The sequence below is a fragment of the Engraulis encrasicolus genome, chromosome 3, assembly GCF_034702125.1.
Source record: "Engraulis encrasicolus isolate BLACKSEA-1 chromosome 3, IST_EnEncr_1.0, whole genome shotgun sequence".
NCBI lineage: Eukaryota > Metazoa > Chordata > Actinopteri > Clupeiformes > Engraulidae > Engraulis > Engraulis encrasicolus.
In genome coordinates, this window is record NC_085859.1 from 47,260,818 (window position 1) to 47,279,160 (window position 18,343).

The 18,343-nt window shown below is 41.4% G+C and overlaps 1 protein-coding gene across 2 annotated transcripts; it reads left to right on the top strand.

Moving 5' to 3' along the window:
• Nucleotides 1-673: 673 nt before the first annotated feature.
• Nucleotides 674-17,939, top strand: LOC134446218 (transcription termination factor 1-like). Of its 2 annotated transcripts, none has more exons than XM_063195537.1 (9): nt 674-867; nt 2,624-3,302; nt 3,538-3,723; nt 5,301-5,379; nt 6,100-6,224; nt 8,444-8,651; nt 9,185-9,272; nt 10,677-10,741; nt 16,883-17,939. In XM_063195537.1, the coding sequence occupies exons 1-9, from the start codon at nt 865-867 to the stop codon at nt 17,043-17,045; spliced, it is 1,596 nt and encodes a 531-aa protein (XP_063051607.1). In that variant the 5' UTR covers nt 674-864; the 3' UTR covers nt 17,046-17,939. The 2 variants fall into 2 exon arrangements, with proteins under 2 accessions (XP_063051607.1, XP_063051606.1); XM_063195536.1 differs by having other exon boundaries at nt 2,628-3,302.
• Nucleotides 17,940-18,343: the final 404 nt, after the last annotated feature.

An 18,343-nucleotide genomic window follows, 5' to 3' on the forward strand; every position in this document is an offset into this window, starting at 1 on the left:
GCTGAGCCGAAAAATGTGGCATCACCAGGTACTGACAAGTCAAGGGTAGCGTGAGCAATACAACTGCATGTTGAAATTGACCAAACTGTCCCTTTAAAGGGACACTGTGTGAGATGTGTTGTTGTTTATTTCCAGAATTCATGCTGCCCATTCACTAATGTTACATTTTTCATGACCACCATCAAATTCTAAGTAGGCCTATTCATTATGACTGGAAAAAATGCACTTTTCATTCATGAAAAGGGGGATCTTCCCCATGGGCCGCTATTTTGAATTTCCAGAAATAGCTCATTTTAGCTGCAAAAATGACTGTACTTGGGCCATACTAGAAAATATTAGTTTATTACTTTCATGTCAAGGTCAAATTTGGCAATAGGCAGCACAGTTGAGCAGCATAGTTGCAGTAGGCTACCTTTTTTGACCATTTCCTGCACAGTTTCCCTTTAAATTAGCTTATGCCAGAGCCGTATATACGGCTCTGGCTTATGCCATGCAAGAAACCAAGCCGCACTCAACAGCGCTAATTGCAACAACCACCAAAACATGTAAAGGAAACCTTTATTTTGATATTGATTTAGGCGCGACTTTGATGTTTCTCGCTTGTTGTCGCTGGCTACAGGAAACTTACGTTCGGTCTTTTTATCACTTTTATTTTATGCCATTTGCACATGTATCCGCTGTTGATTATTTGAAGTTTCCAACTTACATGGTAAGCGGCGGAGTAGGTGACCGTACATACTCTGGGTCTTGCCTTGTTTGGACTATTCTTTAAAAACAACCAAAAACGACGTCAGATGCTCAAGGTAACCCCGCTTGTACAGATGTCAACATCCGCCACGTGTGCTGGTGGTGCACTGTCATTATATGGTGAGTGGAACAAAGTCGTTTGCATCTTCAAAGCAGATGCAATTTGCAATCAGTTATATTTTACAGTGTTATATGGATGTTGTATTACAATCTAGAGTAGGCCCTAGATCATGTAGGCCTAGTTTTTAGAACGCGTAGTAAAGTTGTTCTATCTACAGAGGTTCTCAAAGGTCTACACAACCCGTTCAAAAGTCTTTTTTTTTTTTTTTATTAAAAAAATGACAGAAAGACAAATAAATGTAGGCCTACAGCTTTTCCACCGTCAATCTAAACGATGGACCTGTACAATGCAATTGAGAACCAAACTTAAAGCTTTAAAGGTGCACCGTGTTAGGCCTATATCTTTAGTAATTTCCAGAATCCATGCTACCCATTCACAAATGTTAGGCCTACCTTTTTAACAAATACCACAGTTAAATTCGAGAAATTTGCAGTTTTCATACATGAAAAGGGGAATCTTATTTCTAATCTAATTTTTAGCTGCAAAACTTACTGTGCTTTGGTCATACTGGTAAATTGGTTTATTATTTTAACATATTAATGAAAAGATCAAATTTGGCAATAGGCAGCACAAGTTTCAATGAGCTGCATAGTTGTAATGCCATTTGGCCATCCCAAAACCTCAGTCTTACTCTGGTGAAGCCATTCTTTTGTTGATTCAGGCATGTGCTTAGGATAAATGTCATTCTGAAAGATTAAGTTCCTCTGCATCTTCACCTTTCTAAGAGGGGGACGAAGATTTTGTGTCCCTACCTCAGTCCCTGTGGAAAATGTTCATAATTCCCTTCTCCCTGATTAAAGCCCCAGTTACTGCTGAAGAAAAACAGCACAAAAGCACAATGCTGCAACCACCACACTTCACTTTAGGACGATATGGTGTTATTGGGGTGATGTTTCGCATCAAACATACCCTTTGGAATTATGTCCAAAAGACTTCTGTAATCTCCCAAATGCATGCTGGAAGGTGTGTTGGGATCTGCTGAAACTGAGGTTGAACATTTTGGACAATTCCAAAAGGTGTGTTAGGCACAAAAAGAACACTATAGCCAAGGTAACACCATGTGTAAAGTATGGTGGTCCATCATGCTATGTGACTGTTGTTCTTCAGCTGGGACTGGGGCTTTCGTCATGGAGGAGGGAATTATGAACATTTCCACGGGGGCCATGGTAGTGGCACAAAACCTTCGTAAACCTTCTGTTAGAAAGGTGAAGATGCGGAGGAACTTAATCTTTCAGAAAAACAATAACCTTAGGCACACGCCTATATCAACAGAATAATGGCTTCACCAGAATAAGATTGAGGTTTTGGACAGAGTTCAGAGTTCAGACCTGTATCCCATTGATCATCTATTGGACGATCTGAGGCGGACTGTGCACAAGACATGCACTCGCAATCTGTCAGACTTAGAGGGCTTTTGCGAAGATGAGTGAGCAAATATTGTCACGTCCACGTGTGCCCTGCTGACAGACTCTTATGGGTGTGCATATTTATGAAACCATGTTAATTGAAGTTTTTTTTAAATGTTCTCTTCTTTTGTACAGGTTAATAGTTTAGATTGAAGGTGGGGAAAGCTTTGCATTTATTTGCCTTTCTGTCATTGTTTCACATCACAAAAATCTGGCATTTGAAGAGGGGTGTGTAGACTTTTTATTGGCACTGTATATCTTGATCATCACCACAGTGCAAAAATATAGAGCCAACACCACACACTTAAATGCCAATATTCTTCTTTCTCGTTGATCTGTTCCCTGCTAGAAAGCATCCATAATGGAAGCAGATTTGGTTGGTCATAAAATAAAGAAGAAAAAGAATAAAAAACATTCATCCGGGGAGGTACCAGAATCTACCAGTAGGCCTACACATCAGACATGTGAGGAAACAAGACTACACAAGAAGCAGCAGGAGAAAAAGAAGAAAGTGAAACCTAAGGATAACAAAATGGATGATGGCACACCAGTTGTGGCTCATGGTGATGGAGGAGACAGAAAGGCTAAGAAAAAAAGAAAGCATAAAGCAGAGAAGGTGGTAAATGTGACGTATGTGGTGATTGGTGAAGTGGACAGTGGTAGTCAGGAGAGGGGGGTGACGAAAAAGAAGAAAAGAAGATTTGAGGAGAGCGAGCAGCAACATGCTGTAGGAAGCATGGTATCAGAGGAGACTCTCACACCAGTGAAAACAGACGAAGAGGGGGCAGATCATACACCTGGGAACGGCAAGTCCAAAAAACTCAGGAGGAGTGCACCTGCATCAGCAGCCTCGGCAACACAGCCCCTTGCAGACATAGCAGATGACAAAAACCTTGAACTCAACAAGGAAGCCTTCCTGAAGGAGATCAAAGAGTACTTACCTAACCGCAGGTCATGCCCTCGGTGGTCTTTTCTGAGATCCACCATCAAGTATGACCTTTCCCGTTTCAGAGAGTTCAAGGACCAAGGTTTGTTTGTTTTGGTGACTTAAGTAAGTGTGTGTGTGTGTGTGTGTGTGTGTGTGTGTGTGTTTGTGTGTGGGTTTGTGTGGGTTTGTCTGGCAAAGCATGGTGCGTGTGTGTGCGCTTGCGCGAGAGAGAGTGTGCGTATGTCTATACTTTACAGGTGTTCCTGAAAAGTTAACTGAAGTTTTTTCTTTACATATCACACACACAAACATCCCCCCCCCCCCCCATGTGGCAGGTATCCCTGTGAACATAGGGAAGTTTACCAGGGCTGAGATCAAGCGCCTGAAGCAGAATGTAAACAACTTCATGGCTCTCTCGGGGATAGAGAGTGAGGCCAAGCTCCTCATGCCCGATCGCTTCCCGGACGATAAGAAGAACATCATCTCACGGAGAAGGAGGATGGGATTCCTCATGTCTTTGTGTGAGTATACAGTCCCATCAGCTTTTTACATGTACAATGCAAGGAAAACCAGCAATGGCTCCACTGCTCACACACCACATTCTTCTACAATGGCATGGTTTTGGGCAGTGGCCCAGTGACATTCAGGGGTGTTCATTTCAGGGCCATCACATCCAGCTCATGATTATGCATTTGAAGTGTTGAGAACACAAGTCTAGTCTGAAATGTTGGGATATATTGCTGAAATGATACCTTTTTTGACTTCTTTACTTTTCTGTACATAACACTTGTGTTAGCAGGGTAGGAATGTGCATCAAAAGACTTTGCTGGGTGATAGGAAACAAGTTGGTCCACTTCAGAGAGACTGGGCTAAATATGGAGCACTCAGGATATCATTATTTTATTGTGGTGCAAGCACGACTAACACTAACGGCAAAAAAATATCATGTGTGCTCCAGTCATCCTTGGCCCAATCTCTCTAAGTGGACCAACTTGTTTTCTACTGTCTACAGTCCTGGGGTGAGTTCCTCAAAAGAGAAGTTGTTAGCCTGTTAGCAACTTCGGTAGTTGCCAATGAGAAAATGCATTGAAAACAACAAAGTAGCTAATGTAGTCAGCAACTTTGGTTTTGAGAAATTCACCCCTGAACTGTGAGCACTAAGAAGGCTAGTGCGCAAGTGACCCCGATTTCTCTCTGCTGGATACGTACATTCAAACTTTGTACAACTGTCAAAAACAGTTGTGTTTACACACAAATTTGAATCTAATTTCATTGCATCCAGTAAACTTCCACATGCTTTGGTCTCCTAAGGGTTGAGTGAGTCAATGAGGAATATTGCTCATTGTAAGATATCAGCAATCAGTAATATAGCAACAAAGGTAATGGTCTCCATGTACTACACACTATGGAAGCACTGGATCCAAATACTTTTTCAGTATCACTTTAACAGGTTTTAATTTTGAAAAAAAGATGTTAAAATCCAAAATATAGAAGTTATTTTATCACTGCACAGCTGTGCAGCAATGTATCATAACAACCTCTCAATGTTTTTTTCCCCATAAAATAGGCTCTTACTTTGTTTTTGTGGGAAGTGTTTTTGTCTGTTTTAGCCTCGTCCTCAAGAATCAGTGATATATTTTTACACATTTTCAATTTCTCTGCTAACGTTGTTGGGTTAAAGCCCAGTGTTAGATACATTAGTTTCTGGTGAAATACAGTACAATGGTTGAGATGGAATTTGGTGCACATGCTGCTGATCAGAGAAATGTTGGTTACTGTGGCAACCCCTCAGTCCCTAGCAGCATGTCTCCAAATTGTAATGTTAACCATGGTCGTGTATATCACAAACTATCTGAAAAGGGTGTGTGTGTGTGTGTGTGTGTGTGTGTGTGTGTGTGTGTGTGTGTGTGTGTGTGTGTGTGTGTGTGTGTGTGTGTGTGTCGGTGTGTGTGTCGGTGTGTGTGTCGGTGTCGGTGTGCCTGCCTGCCTGAGCTGCAGAAATGCATTTAGTTTCAGAAAGAGTACAAATGTCTTGAGCAGAGGTCTGAAGTTGACCAGGCCTGAATGTAGTGCTGATAGTTTGTTTGTGGCTGAACAGGTGCAGGGATACCACACTCTTGGGTTGGCATACTCAACCGAGCTAAGAATATGTACAACAAGGAGAATTACTTGGGAAGGTAAACAATGTGTGAAGGGTTGCATATGAAATGTGAAATTCAAAATAAATATTGACTTTGAAATGTAAACCATGTGCACACACACACACACACACACACACACACACACACACACACACACACACACACACACACACACACACACACACACACACACACACACACACACAGACAGACAGAGACACACACACACACACACTTCCAGTCTACCGCAGGTCAGGGCCAGCTCATGATTGTTTACATGATAGCCGTAATGACTGAATGTGGCACAGTCTCAGTCTTCATTGGCAGTAGCTGAACCCCTGTTGACGAAGCTGTTTACACGTATACTGTATGGATATGTTTGAAAATGTATTGGTTTTGGCCTCTCATTTACACATAAACCGAGTTCTAGAAATCTTGTTTCTCCACTCTGCTTTTATAAAATCCTTAATCCCTTAATCTCTTTTAGGGGGCTAAAACGTACCCTTCACAATGGAGATTTTATTTTAATACATATCATGTTTATTTGTAAATGGATAACCAAAATAACTACATTTTAAATTATTTGCATACGTGTAACCAGTGCCTGTTGTGCTAGACTCCAAACTTAAGTGCTGTGGTCGTGACAGACTTTCGAAGAGTGCAAGGTAGAAGTGCATGAAATGAAAAGTGCTTGCAATGGAAGAATTGACCCAAAAATAATCCAGTTCAAGTGTGCATTTCGTCTGTCATGTGCAGGTTCACAGATAAGGAGAACAAGGAATTGATGCACCTGCACACTCTGCATGGGAATAATTGGAAGATCATCTCAGAGAAGATGGGCCGCAGTCGATTAGCAGTGATGAGTCGCTTTTATGCGCTTTGTAAGTAATCATCAGACTGAATCATACACCCAGAGACACTGATGCACTGGAGCGTGCTGCCATAACATAGATTTTCATTGTCATTCCTTCACACAATATGATCATAATAACAAATAAGTAGTACATAAGTCAACAAACCACAATTAATTTGTTAATTTTTGAAAAATAAAACAAAGACAACATTTTGAGAATATCAGAATGACATTAATGGCATTGGTAATAATAATAATAATAATAATAATAATAATAATAATAATTGTATTTGTATAGCACTGTATCATACAAGGGATGCAACTCAAAGTGCTTAACAAATGGGGGAAAAAACATAATTGTTAGAGATTGATTTAAAAGGAAAGGAAGAGATATAGAGATATAGCAGGAATGCAGAGGAAGAAGAGATAGAAAGAGATTGTAGAGTCATAAGGTCAACGTAGGTTAGGACCAGGATTCTTAGAGGTGTAAGGTCCATAGTGGCTGGGTCTAGCATAAGTCAGAGATATAGTCACACTGAAATTGGGCGCTCTGATGCGGCCCCTGGTGGAATCAGGGGTGAGGAAAAACTCCCTTTTGCCCGATTCATAGTTTGTAGGGGGAAAAAGCTCAATGAGGTCTGAGGGAAAAAAAAACCTGTAGTCAGGAAGAAACCTCAGGCAGAGACCAGCGGCCACCTAGGAGAGCCCCCTTCCAGGGCTGGTGATGACACAAGTAATTCATCTGAATGGATGTTTGGTGTGTATATTAGAATTTGGAAAATGCTATAGGCTATGGTAGCCATGTTTTGCGGGCGGCTTTATTATGCAATTCGTGGCACTATGGTCAATGATCAATAATTTACATGCCTAGTAGGGCTGTAACGATACACTCAACTCACAATTCGGTTCATATCACTCACAATTCGGTTCGTATCAAAAAATGTTTGACCTACGGTTCGATACACCCCACGTTTTTTTTTATGTGTCTTTTTAAATGTGTCTTTGTGGAATTAATTTACTGTTTTCACATTTGCCAACATAATAAAATAAAATTATTAATGAAAACTATGATTGTTTTTTATAGGTAGAATAGGTTACAAGAGGATTTTAATCATTTTTAAAAGTTTAAATATAATAAGAATGGAAGCACTATCACATATCATGTGTTTTTTCTGGACTGAAGGGTTACAGAACTTTGAAAGGGTGCATCCCAATACTGCCTACTTGCACAAGCGATACAGTATCGTAACTCTGTGTATCGCAATTTCCATACAATATTGTTACTGCCCTAATGCCTACGGACCCTCTAACTCGGTTCAAGTGAGACATTCCCTTAACTCCAGACTTTGAGGGATGAGCAAGACCGCAATTTGCACATGCTAGTTTGCTGGATCACACTGTTTTGAAGTGTTTTGAATAAAGTGCCTACTAAAAAAAAGTATTTGGCCGTAGCATGCCCTGGCACAGTTTCCTGGTGTCCCTAGTGTCTTGGGACAGTTTATGGGACACCAGCAACAATACAGAGCAGTTATCACTTCCACAGCTACAGGTATTTCAAGCCTGAACAGTTCCAAGACAGGATGACTCACTGTGTGAGTTTTGAATGTTTCAATTCTCATTTTACATCACAATCTCCCCAGGCGAAGGCTCTCCTGATAATCCAATGGTACATATCAATTATTTGAAGGTCATTATTTGAGCCAGCTTACCTCCACATCTGAAAATGAACCTCATGTTGTGTGCTAACTATGGTAGAAATTGTGCTTTCTTCACAAAGTGCACAAAGTGCAAAATGTATTCACAAACATAGTTGCTTGATTGCAGTGTGGCTTGGACAGGTTGATTTCACAGACCTGTGATTGATTTTGGAGTTGAGCTGTGTTGTGTTGGCTTCAGTAGTTACAAAAAATAGACGGCCTTGATGTTGAGCCTCTAACAGTTTCCAGAACACGAGGACAGACTAGAGGAAGCAGGTGGGGACTCTAGCAGGTGGGGACTCTCTGTAAACTCTGGGTATTTCTCAAAACCTAGTGCGCACACTTCCAAGTGTGCTCAGCCTAATTAGACACGCCCAGTGATTGGATACTCCATAGAGTTCACCAAAGAGTATCCTATCACTGCGCGTGACTAATTAGTCTGAGCACACTTGGAAGTGTGCGCACTAGGTTTTGAGAAATACCCTCTGTAATCTGACTGCTGCTCACATCTTCACTTCCTGTTCCATCTGTCATTCTTCCTGCTACTCAGGTGAGGGTCGTGGGCCATGGACAGAGGAGGAGTTTAGGACCCTGCAGAAAAGTGTGCAGCAGCAGCTGCTCAAGCGAGCAACGCCTGGTGAGGATGGAAGCATCGGCTCTGCTGTTGTCACGAAAATGGACTTGTACAAGCAGCTACCCTGGACAGCCTTGAGCAGGAAGGTTCGGACTCGTAATCGGCACCAGTGCAGGGGCAAATGGTAAGACTGGGCCTAGAAACATAACACAAACACTGTTGGCACAAGCACAACATAATCCAACAAATATCATCCCAAACATGCAACATCAGCAGACACCTTAGAGCAGAGCAGTATGTTAACTGAAGGCTTTCTCTCTTAATTCTGTTGCTACTGCGGTATTTTGAATGGGTTGACCTCCAAGATTGTATCTGTTCATGTTGTATTACCACACAAGATTTGGCGCAAATATTTCCCCCGTTCCAAATTCATCTTGCGGACAAATTGTCATCCAATGTGCCTACCTTGAAAGCTTTGCCTTCCTTTTCTGTCATCATTGCATCTGCATTGCAATGAGAGTCCGTGAGTCTGTGATCCAGAGTGCTACTGAGGACTGTGTTGGACTGTGTGCATGTGTGTTGTGTGATTGCCAATAAGAGTTTAGACCAATTGCCAATAAGGGTTTTGGGGACACTTATTGTTTTGTGTGCGTGTGTGTGTGTGTGTGTGTGTGTGTGTGTGTGTGTGTGTGTGTGTGTGTGTGTGTGTGTGTGTAGGCTGGACTACCTGAGAAATAAAATGACAACTGGCGGAGCTATGAAAGGCAGGAAGATCCTTGTGGGACAAATCCAGCTAATTAAAGCGTATGTGTCAAGTTTTTTCTTTACATAAGTAAAGCTGAGCATTAACCTGTTATGGTTATGTACAGTAAGCATGCACAGCGTGCATGGCACATATGCTTTTTAAATTAAACTGTTTGTTTACGAGTTATTGATATCAGATTTTGCACATCGTTTTCTTCCGGAAATCCAAGTCTACTGTACATTGTCAAGCTTTTTACATGGTCAGAATGCGTTATATATCATCTGACTAATACGTTTGTCGTCCACCTGTTACTGGGTGGTTGACGTGACGCCTTGTTTTTTCGTAACATTGGTTAAAAACCTACCAAACTGTTATTTTTCCTTATAAAAACAATTGTCAATGAAAGAAGATGTGGTACATTATGTTTCATATTAGTCTTAGATGAGAAGACACATTTTTGTTAAGATTTATGTAAAGGCTTATATGTCAAATATCCTGCGGTGTGACTGTAACATTAATGAAACCTGGAATATAATATATATATATAAATTAACCAACAACATTTTGAATAATGTATGAAGCATTTGGCATGATTGCATAAATATTAACTTTATATTAAGATATGTGAATGTGAAAAAACTCAAGACAGTAATATTAACTACAAGTTCAATTTCGTAACACAAATTGCGTCCTGTGGGGTGACATGTATGTCAATGTATGTGAACGGGTTGCTGCAAGGCCAACTATAAGGGTCTTAAAGACTGGCTCCTATCCAGTCAGTACCTCAGTTATTGGAGAGTCCTGTGGAAATTTAAGGTGACTATTAACCTCTTAATATGTCTTCATATTGCAATGTTTCTGTCACGCAATGCTTAGGTTCATTTTATGGTGTCCTGTGGTGTGACTGCTCTTATAGAAGGAAAAAAAAAAGGTTTTTTTTCCATAAATGAAAACACATATTAAGATTAAACACAATATCATTATCAAGTTAGCATGAGCTCAGATGTCAGTCATGTATACAAAAGGATTAAAATGGCCATAATGCAGTGAATTTCCTGTGGTGTGACTTCATTTTCCTGCGGTGTGACATGCCTATGCAATGTGTTGATGCAGGATACATTTTCCCAAAAATGGCATTAATTAGGCGAAATTCCACTGACCACTAAGTGCTTAATTTTCACTCTTTTCAATCATAAGGCTTGTTTTAATACTTTCAGTGAGTCAATTGATCTCCTGTGTCAAACACTTTGCTTGCTATAGGGTATAGGTTCACATCAACTTTCAAGCTTGTTTTGTCTTGACCCAAACCAAATGACAAATTCTGTCAGCCGTAAACACATGACTAGTCCTGAGGCCAGGGCTATACTAGCTTAATGAACAGCACTTTTTAAGCCATGGAAATTTTCTTTCTTTACTGTTTTGTGTGTGTGTGTGTGTGTGTGTGTGTGTGGATAAATTCCCATTATCAATGAAATGGCTGTGGATGACATGAATTACATTGTATGGGATGACCTCACTCATCTCTCTGGGTAGGTGGATTCTGTCTTTACTAGAAGGTTGACCAGTTGGTCTGAGTTATTTAGTGAGGTCAATCTTTAAGGCACTCTCCTACAATATTTGTGTCCCTATGTGTTGGTTTGATTGGTCTTCCTGCTAAGATTATGACCAGTCTGGGTAAATATCGTGGCCTAGTAAACTAGATTAACCCGCCTATTACATGGCTCAACCTATTATCACCCTACCTACATAATTAAGCCTTAAGCTACGTACGTGTGGTGTAATAACTTGACAGTGTGTTATACGAGATGCTACTGTTGTTTGCATGTGGTGTGGCCCCAAGAAAAGGAGGTTAGGATTGGCTTCCCATGCGAGGTGGCCAGTACAAGCCATGGCTCTATGCCGGTCACCGCACGCAGCGCATTTCAGTAGTTCATTCAGACGAATAGGAGTAGGTCTAGTTGTCTTCCCCCGACCGTGTTCTTCCTCCACAATAAATCCTTCATCACAGGTTTAGAACTGGTCCATAGGGGGTCGCGTAGGCCCTCTCACCCTGTGACCTCAGCTGTGACCATGGAACTCTTTTGTTCTCATCCACCTGTTCTTATATGGTGGTCCCAGACCAAACCAGGGTCATTTCACGTGAAATCAGACACTTTGGGACCCGACCGACCCGGATTTCAATCATACTTGGTGTGCCTTTTCAGTAGCAAGGTAGCACCCCAGAACTGCATTGGTTTGAATCTGACACTAATATTAAGGGAGAAACAGACTAGGAAAGGTTTACATGTGAGGGTAGGACACTATACATTCAGCCTTGAATATATCAGTCAGTGTTAGTCACAAAAAGATGCCTGTGGTGTTGTTTGAAAGCTCTTTTCTGGCTCTACATATTACACAATCACCTTGGAATACAACTACTCTCAGAATATGAATTATGATAAATTGAAAAATTAAAAATTGAATATCTAAAAAACTTATATTTTAAAATGGCCAGTTCCTTGTCCAAACGTAGCCGGCAATGTCATGAGCAGCACCTAAAATGCTGGTGTTCGGTTTGTTATTCATTTCAGAGAGAAGTTGACTCATAAATATGGCATCATACAGACCACTTACTAATAATATGGTAATACCATAGTAGCATCACATGACAAAACAAAAACAAAACAAAAATGGTCAGTGTCCATGGTCCCAGGTTTCAGAAACTAAGGCAGATGTCCATTTATACACACCAAATGATGATACGTGAATGTTTCAACATTCCTTCTCTGTGTACCTGTGCCATCTTCCCTTTACCGTACTTTAAAGAGATAATCAATGGCTACACTCTCATTTTGTACTCTACCAGTGCATTTGAAGCAACAGCTGTGTCTTTTGTAGATAATGTATAAGTACGTCCCATTGCAGTTACAGGTTCCACTACCAGAAGCACATCCTGATGATCCATGACAAGTCTATCTAGTCTGAAGGGAAAAGTGAAGGATGGAGATGGCCCATGAGGATGCAGGAAGTTCAGTTTCACCTCTCCAGTGCTCGGCATACATTCCTCAGCACATGCTAGCCACCAGTTGCCATCATATACAGCTACAACATACCCTTTGATGCTTGAAAATGTAACACATTCCTTTACTGAGCTCACTCTTTCAACTCTGCCTTCTCTGAATGCTGAAAATGGCCTAACTTCCACTGTGTCCATTGACAATGGGCAGAAGCTGTGTAGTTTTTGAGTACCTGGAATAGTTCTTGCAGATTCAAACCTTTTCAACAGGTTCTCAGCGTCATGATGGTACATCTCTGTTGTGGCAAACTGGCAATGGATGTTCTTGACATTATCCTTGACAAATTCAAACAGTTGGTATGGCGTTACAATTTAATTGTCAATAGGACGTTGCAGACTTGCTCGTGCAGCAAGCCATTTAACTGTCCCTCCAACGCCATCACATGGACCTTTGCCATGTGATGTGGCAAAAAAGTGCCACTCTGCAGGTATGTGAAAATCTGCCTCGTGGTGGCACAAATTTGTTGTGTTTTTAAGGTTCTTATATTGTGCAGCACAGCCATCAGAAAAAAATATAGGATCTTCTTTGGACGTTCTGTCATTGATGAAGTGTCACTGAGGAACTGAATTAGGAGCTTCTGAAACAGATGTACAGCAATTGTATCATGAATGTTGCAGTCTGAAATAACAACAAAACAGATTTTTTTTTCCCCAGTTTTAACTGATCTTGGTAGTAGCATACAAATGGATGGATTGTGGCCTGCACTGGTTGTTCCAGTGAAATGATTGAATAGCATCTTGAATTATAAAACTATAGTTTTAAAAACGTTCCTGGTTCAAGGGAGTCAGTCAAGGATAATGTCAAGAACATCCATTGCCAGTTTGCCACAACAGAGATGTACCATCATGAAGCTGAGAACCTGTTGAAAAGGTTTGAATCTGCAAGAACTATTCCAGGTACTCAAAAACTACACAGCTTCTGCCCATTGTCAATGGACACAGTGGAAGTTAGGCCATTTTCAGCATTCAGAGAAGGCAGAGTTGAAAGAGTGAGCTCAGTAAAGGAATGTGTTACATTTTCAAGCATCAAAGGGTATGTTGTAGCTGTATATGATGGCAACTGGTGGCTAGCATGTGCTGAGGAATGTATGCCGAGCACTGAAGAGGTGAAACTGAACTTCCTGCATCCTCATGGGCCATCTCCATCCTTCACTTTTCCCTTCAGACCAGATAGACTTGTCATGGATCATCAGGATGTGCTTCTGGTAGTGGAACCTGTAACTGCAACGGGACGTACTTATACATTATCTACAAAAGACACAGCTGTTGCTTCAAATGCACTGGTAGAGTACAAAATGAGAGTGTAGCCATTGATTATCTCTTTAAAGTACGGTAAAGGGAAGATGGCACAGGTACACAGAGAAGGAATGTTGAAACATTCACATATCATCATTTGGTGTGTATAAATGGACATCTGCCTTAGTTTCTGAAACCTGGGACCATGGACACTGACCATTTTTGTTTTGTTTTTGTTTTGTCATGTGATGCTACTATGGTATTACCATATTATTAGTAAGTGGTGTGTATGACGCCATATTTGTGAGTCAAATTCTCTCTGAAATGAATAACAAACCGAACACCAGCATTTTAGGTGCTGCTCATGACATTGCCGGCTACGTTTGGACAAGGAACTGGCCATTTTAAAATATAGGTTTTTTAGATATTCAATTTTTAATTTTTCAATTTATCATAATTCATATTCTGAGAGTAGTTGTATTCCAAGGTGATTGTGTAATATGTAGAGCCAGAAAAGAGCTTTCAAACAACACCACAGGCATCTTTTTGTGACTAACACTGACTGATATATTCAAGGCTGAATGTATAGTGTCCTACCCTCACATGTAAACCTTTCCTAGTCTGTTTCTCCCTTAATATTAGTGTCAGATTCAAACCAATGCAGTTCTGGGGTGCTACCTTGCTGCTAAAAAGGCACACCAATTATGATCGAAATCCGGGTCGGTCGGGTCCCAAAGTGTCTGATTTCACGTGAAATGACCCACCAGTGCTTTCCCCTCACCTGGGCCGGAACGAGATGAGTCATGTGGTCGTGTTCAGTCTTATCTACGTTGTAGGTAAAACTACATTTATTGGACGTGAGGAATATTCTTCCTCACGCAGGGGCACCAAAATATGTAGGTAAAACTACATTTATGGGTACGGGGACTATTCTTCCTCACACACGGGCACCAAAATATGTAGGGTCAACTACAATTAATGGGTACGACGTTAAATGTAAGGGAAGTACAGTAATGTCATTATAATTACAAGTATACAATTCTTATACAGTTCCAAATATGTAATGTGTTATTACTATATGTGAGGAATAAGAGTATAAGAAATGATGCATGAAGAGTGTGTTAAACTCTTCACGCTGGGTATCAATAATGTGTAGGTGTGTACTTATGGAATCGTCAATTGTCTAATTAATGATTGCATAAAACACGGTTCATGACCGTCTCATAAAATCATGACCATTATTGACAAATAATCTGAAGGTTTTGTGTGAATTCTTTTCTGGTTGACTTCGTAGAAATTGTTCAAATAAGACAAACACAGTTCACCACAATGTACATTTATTGTAAAAGCATCATCCGGTCATAACACTGATACAGCCAATGTGACTTGCAGGGCATAAGAACTTAGGTAAAATATACAATATATACACGGGGTATGAGAGGATGCGCTCTGTGTGTGTGTGTGTGTGTGTGTGTACGCTATGCGAGAGAGAGAAAGAGAGAGAGAGAGAGGAGGGGCGAGTGGCGAGCGCTTTCTGTGAGCGCCGCGCACCTCTATTACCGCGTGTGCCGAGCGGTGGGAGGAGAGAGAGAGAGAGAGAGAGAGAGAGAGAGAGAGAGAGAGAGAGAGAGAGAGAGAGAGAGAGAGAGAGATGTATGTTCTATGAACTATGGCTCAAATGATTCTGCGCAGCGCTGCGCGCAGGACCGAAATATGAGATACGAGGAGGGGCGTTAAGCTTTCGGCTGATAAAGCGGGAACTTATCTTCAAGATAGAATTCAACCTAATCAGAGAATACTGTCCTTTGTCTAAAGGCGTTACAGTATGTGTGGGGGGAGGGAAAAGGGAGCGCTTGGCGCGCTTTTCCGACAATAGCTTACGTCCTCAACTCGATAACTCTATGGGTTAAAACACGGGTACGTGTATCTCTGTGAGTGGATAATTTACATGTGGGTGCAAGTATGCCAATCCTGCAACTACAGTAAACTAAGAATAGCGTGTGGCTATTTGTGGTGATGAGAGGGGAGAAGGAGAGAAAGAAAAGAAAGAACAGATAGAACAAAATAACCCAAAATAAAATATATCACACTCTACAAGTGTGGATATTTAAACACAACTCCTCAAAGCTATGTAACAGTTCTAACTGCGTATGTGCCCCATTTCAGTGCTTACTGTTATCCTTGGTAGAAGGGGAAAGAAATCCTTTGATCTCTCGGGCAAGGTGGGTGTGTGCGCCTTGGTGCGCACGAGTTCCTTTTGTTCTCTAAGCGATACCACGCGGTTCCGGCGCGAGGCTGCGATATGTCCAAAAAAAAGGTCTTGCTTCGTTGAACGGGGAAAAGGAAAGTGGTATTTCGTTGTGTAGTCCGATTTTCTTTGCGGTGCCGTCCTGCGAAGGTCCAGTGAAAGGCGGGTGCACGTAGGTCCGTTCCACGCGTAGTCACTATACTGGCTGTCCACACTCTCTTGGGGGACAGACCATCAGGCTCAGCCGAGTCTTCGTAGACTCTAGGCGAGGTCCTTGATTTCGGTACTAGTAAAAGATTAACAATTGTCCGTACAAAAGTTATCCTATAGCGCGTGAGTTCCTCGTGGGTCCTGACTCACTGTTCTCCTTGTAGGGTCCGCAAAAGTCAAATGCAATACAAACGAAAACCGGTTGAAGGAAGAAATATATCGACTGTAGTGTTAACCTGGCCAAGATAACTTACAGTTTCAATAATTTCTAAAATAGACGTCTCTCCAAGGAGACGTGTCCCGGCACGTTTCACATCTCGATGGAGGAAGTCGGGGTCGCTAACTCTATTGTTTCATACCTCTACCTGGGCTTTATACATACGGGGCGGGGCTGAGCCGCGTATGTAATTTGATCAGGTACAGTAGGAAACAAAATGGTGTCTGTATTTTACAAAATGGCAGACATTTGTAAAATGAGGGGAAATGAATTAAACTTTAGGGGTAATAACGCCTACAACGTGTACAGACCTGTCCCTTCGTAACACCGTCTAGTGGACAGAAATATTCTTACCTGCCGAGTTGGTCCCTGTAAGCCCTGGTCCTTGTACTGTAAGGTTGCCACAACGGGCACCAGCCCTGACCCACCAATCACAGCAAAGATTTCCCCTCTCTGTTTGAATCTTTCAGGTAATCTGATTGGTCATAACATTAGCCAAAGTCGTGCAGAGGCAATCTGAACCATAACAACAACCGTTTGATCTCACCCACAGCCCTTAGCTATCTTAATGGGGCTATGTCAGACTAATATTGTCATGTTACTCTGGTTAGCCAGGCTACAAATATTGACCTTCAAAATGTCCAAGCAGGTTATGATACGTTATGATTTTGTTGACGTTTGGTTTTATGTTGGCTGTACTGCAGAAACACCCACCCGGACTATTTAAGGATGAGGTTCCACCAGCTGAAAGTGACCGAGGTACCAGGATGGAACACAATGGAGGATTTCTGTGGTGAGTGCTGCTGCCCCTGCTGGTTAAAGCTTAATAGTGCTGTCTTAGTGCTGTCTTACACGTCACGTGTCTGAGCTTTCCAAATAATGGGCTTGTTGTGTGGTGGTGAATAACGTGATGTATAACAAGATCAGAGAAGATTAGGTGGTGGAGGAAGTATAAAAATTCATATTGAAATGGCTTACATTTTCAAACATGTTGTTTGAAGTTCTTGAAGTAATTTCTTGCTATTTGTATTGTGTCGTACCCAGCAAAGTCACATGGCAAAAAATGATCTGGTCTGATGTAATTGTGTATGAGCCGATATAAAGTAAACACTTTGTAACCTCTTTCTCTTACTCTTTTTCTCTCTCTTTCTCCCCGGTCTTTGTCCTTTGTATTGTTCAATGTGCTATGAATTTTGCCTCTCCTTCCCTCCCTGCTTGCCAGATATCATCAACTACTTGTATGAGAAGACGCTTCCACTGCTGGAGGAGGAGGTGAAGAATTGCCCGGAGGAAGAGGAGGAGCCTACGGAGGAGCGTGACTCTTTTAAGCTCTCGGAGATCTTCCCAGACCTTTAAACAGCTGTATGAGACGTTTCCCTACCTCTGAATATCATTCTATGGTCTCCCCCTGCCTGTGAGCAACTGAATCAGATTTCCATCGACCTCTGAGCTTTTGACCTCTCCAGTTAAGGTCGCTTAACACACCAAACTTGCATTTCTGCTTGCAATGGGCCTCCCACTGGACATATGAAAACCCACCTATAATGTGAAGTGGATTTTCCACCTGGAACCTTTTTCCTGTTCAATCCACTCAGGTGGTAAATGCCTTCCACCTTCTGCCGAGTGGAATGTTAATAGTTCAATTTGCATCAATGTTCAATGAAAGAACGGTTTGTGTGTGTGCTTTGTGTGTGTGTGTTCAAAATGTTCGAATTTTTCTACAATTTTTTATGCTTTTAACAATAAAAGGTCTATGTTTTTTCTCTGTGTGAAGAATTTACACATACAGTATATATACACCAGACCTGAACTGAAAATTGATGTGTGATGTACACCCAAAGCTGGGGAGCCTGGGTACATGCACCTCATTTGAAGGTCTAATTCATGGTTAAGTTTACAAATTAGTTGTCATTGTGTTGAGTACAACGGCAAAAACATGTTCAAGTATTTAGGTAAGCAACCGGTAGCACTTGAAATATAGACCTGTGCATAGAACGTTTTGAGTGAGTTGAAGAGGCGTCAAGTAGACATCAATAGATGTTCATGTTATGGAGCTGTATCACTGGCTTCATAGTCTCAGGTAACTGAATGCATTTTCCTGCACAGCACACAGTTCAGTGGAGGGACTGGGTCATACTGGAGGTTTAAAAGTGTCAGTCCTGATG

Coding starts and splice junctions, on each gene's coding strand:
- LOC134446218 (XM_063195536.1), top strand. CDS start 795: ATGCTCAAGGTAACCCCGCTTGTACAGATGTCAACATCCGCCACGTGT. Junction 3,303..3,537: donor CAGAGAGTTCAAGGACCAAG/GTTTGTTTGTTT, acceptor CCCATGTGGCAG/GTATCCCTGTGAACATAGGG. Junction 6,225..8,443: donor GAGTCGCTTTTATGCGCTTT/GTAAGTAATCAT, acceptor CCTGCTACTCAG/GTGAGGGTCGTGGGCCATGG.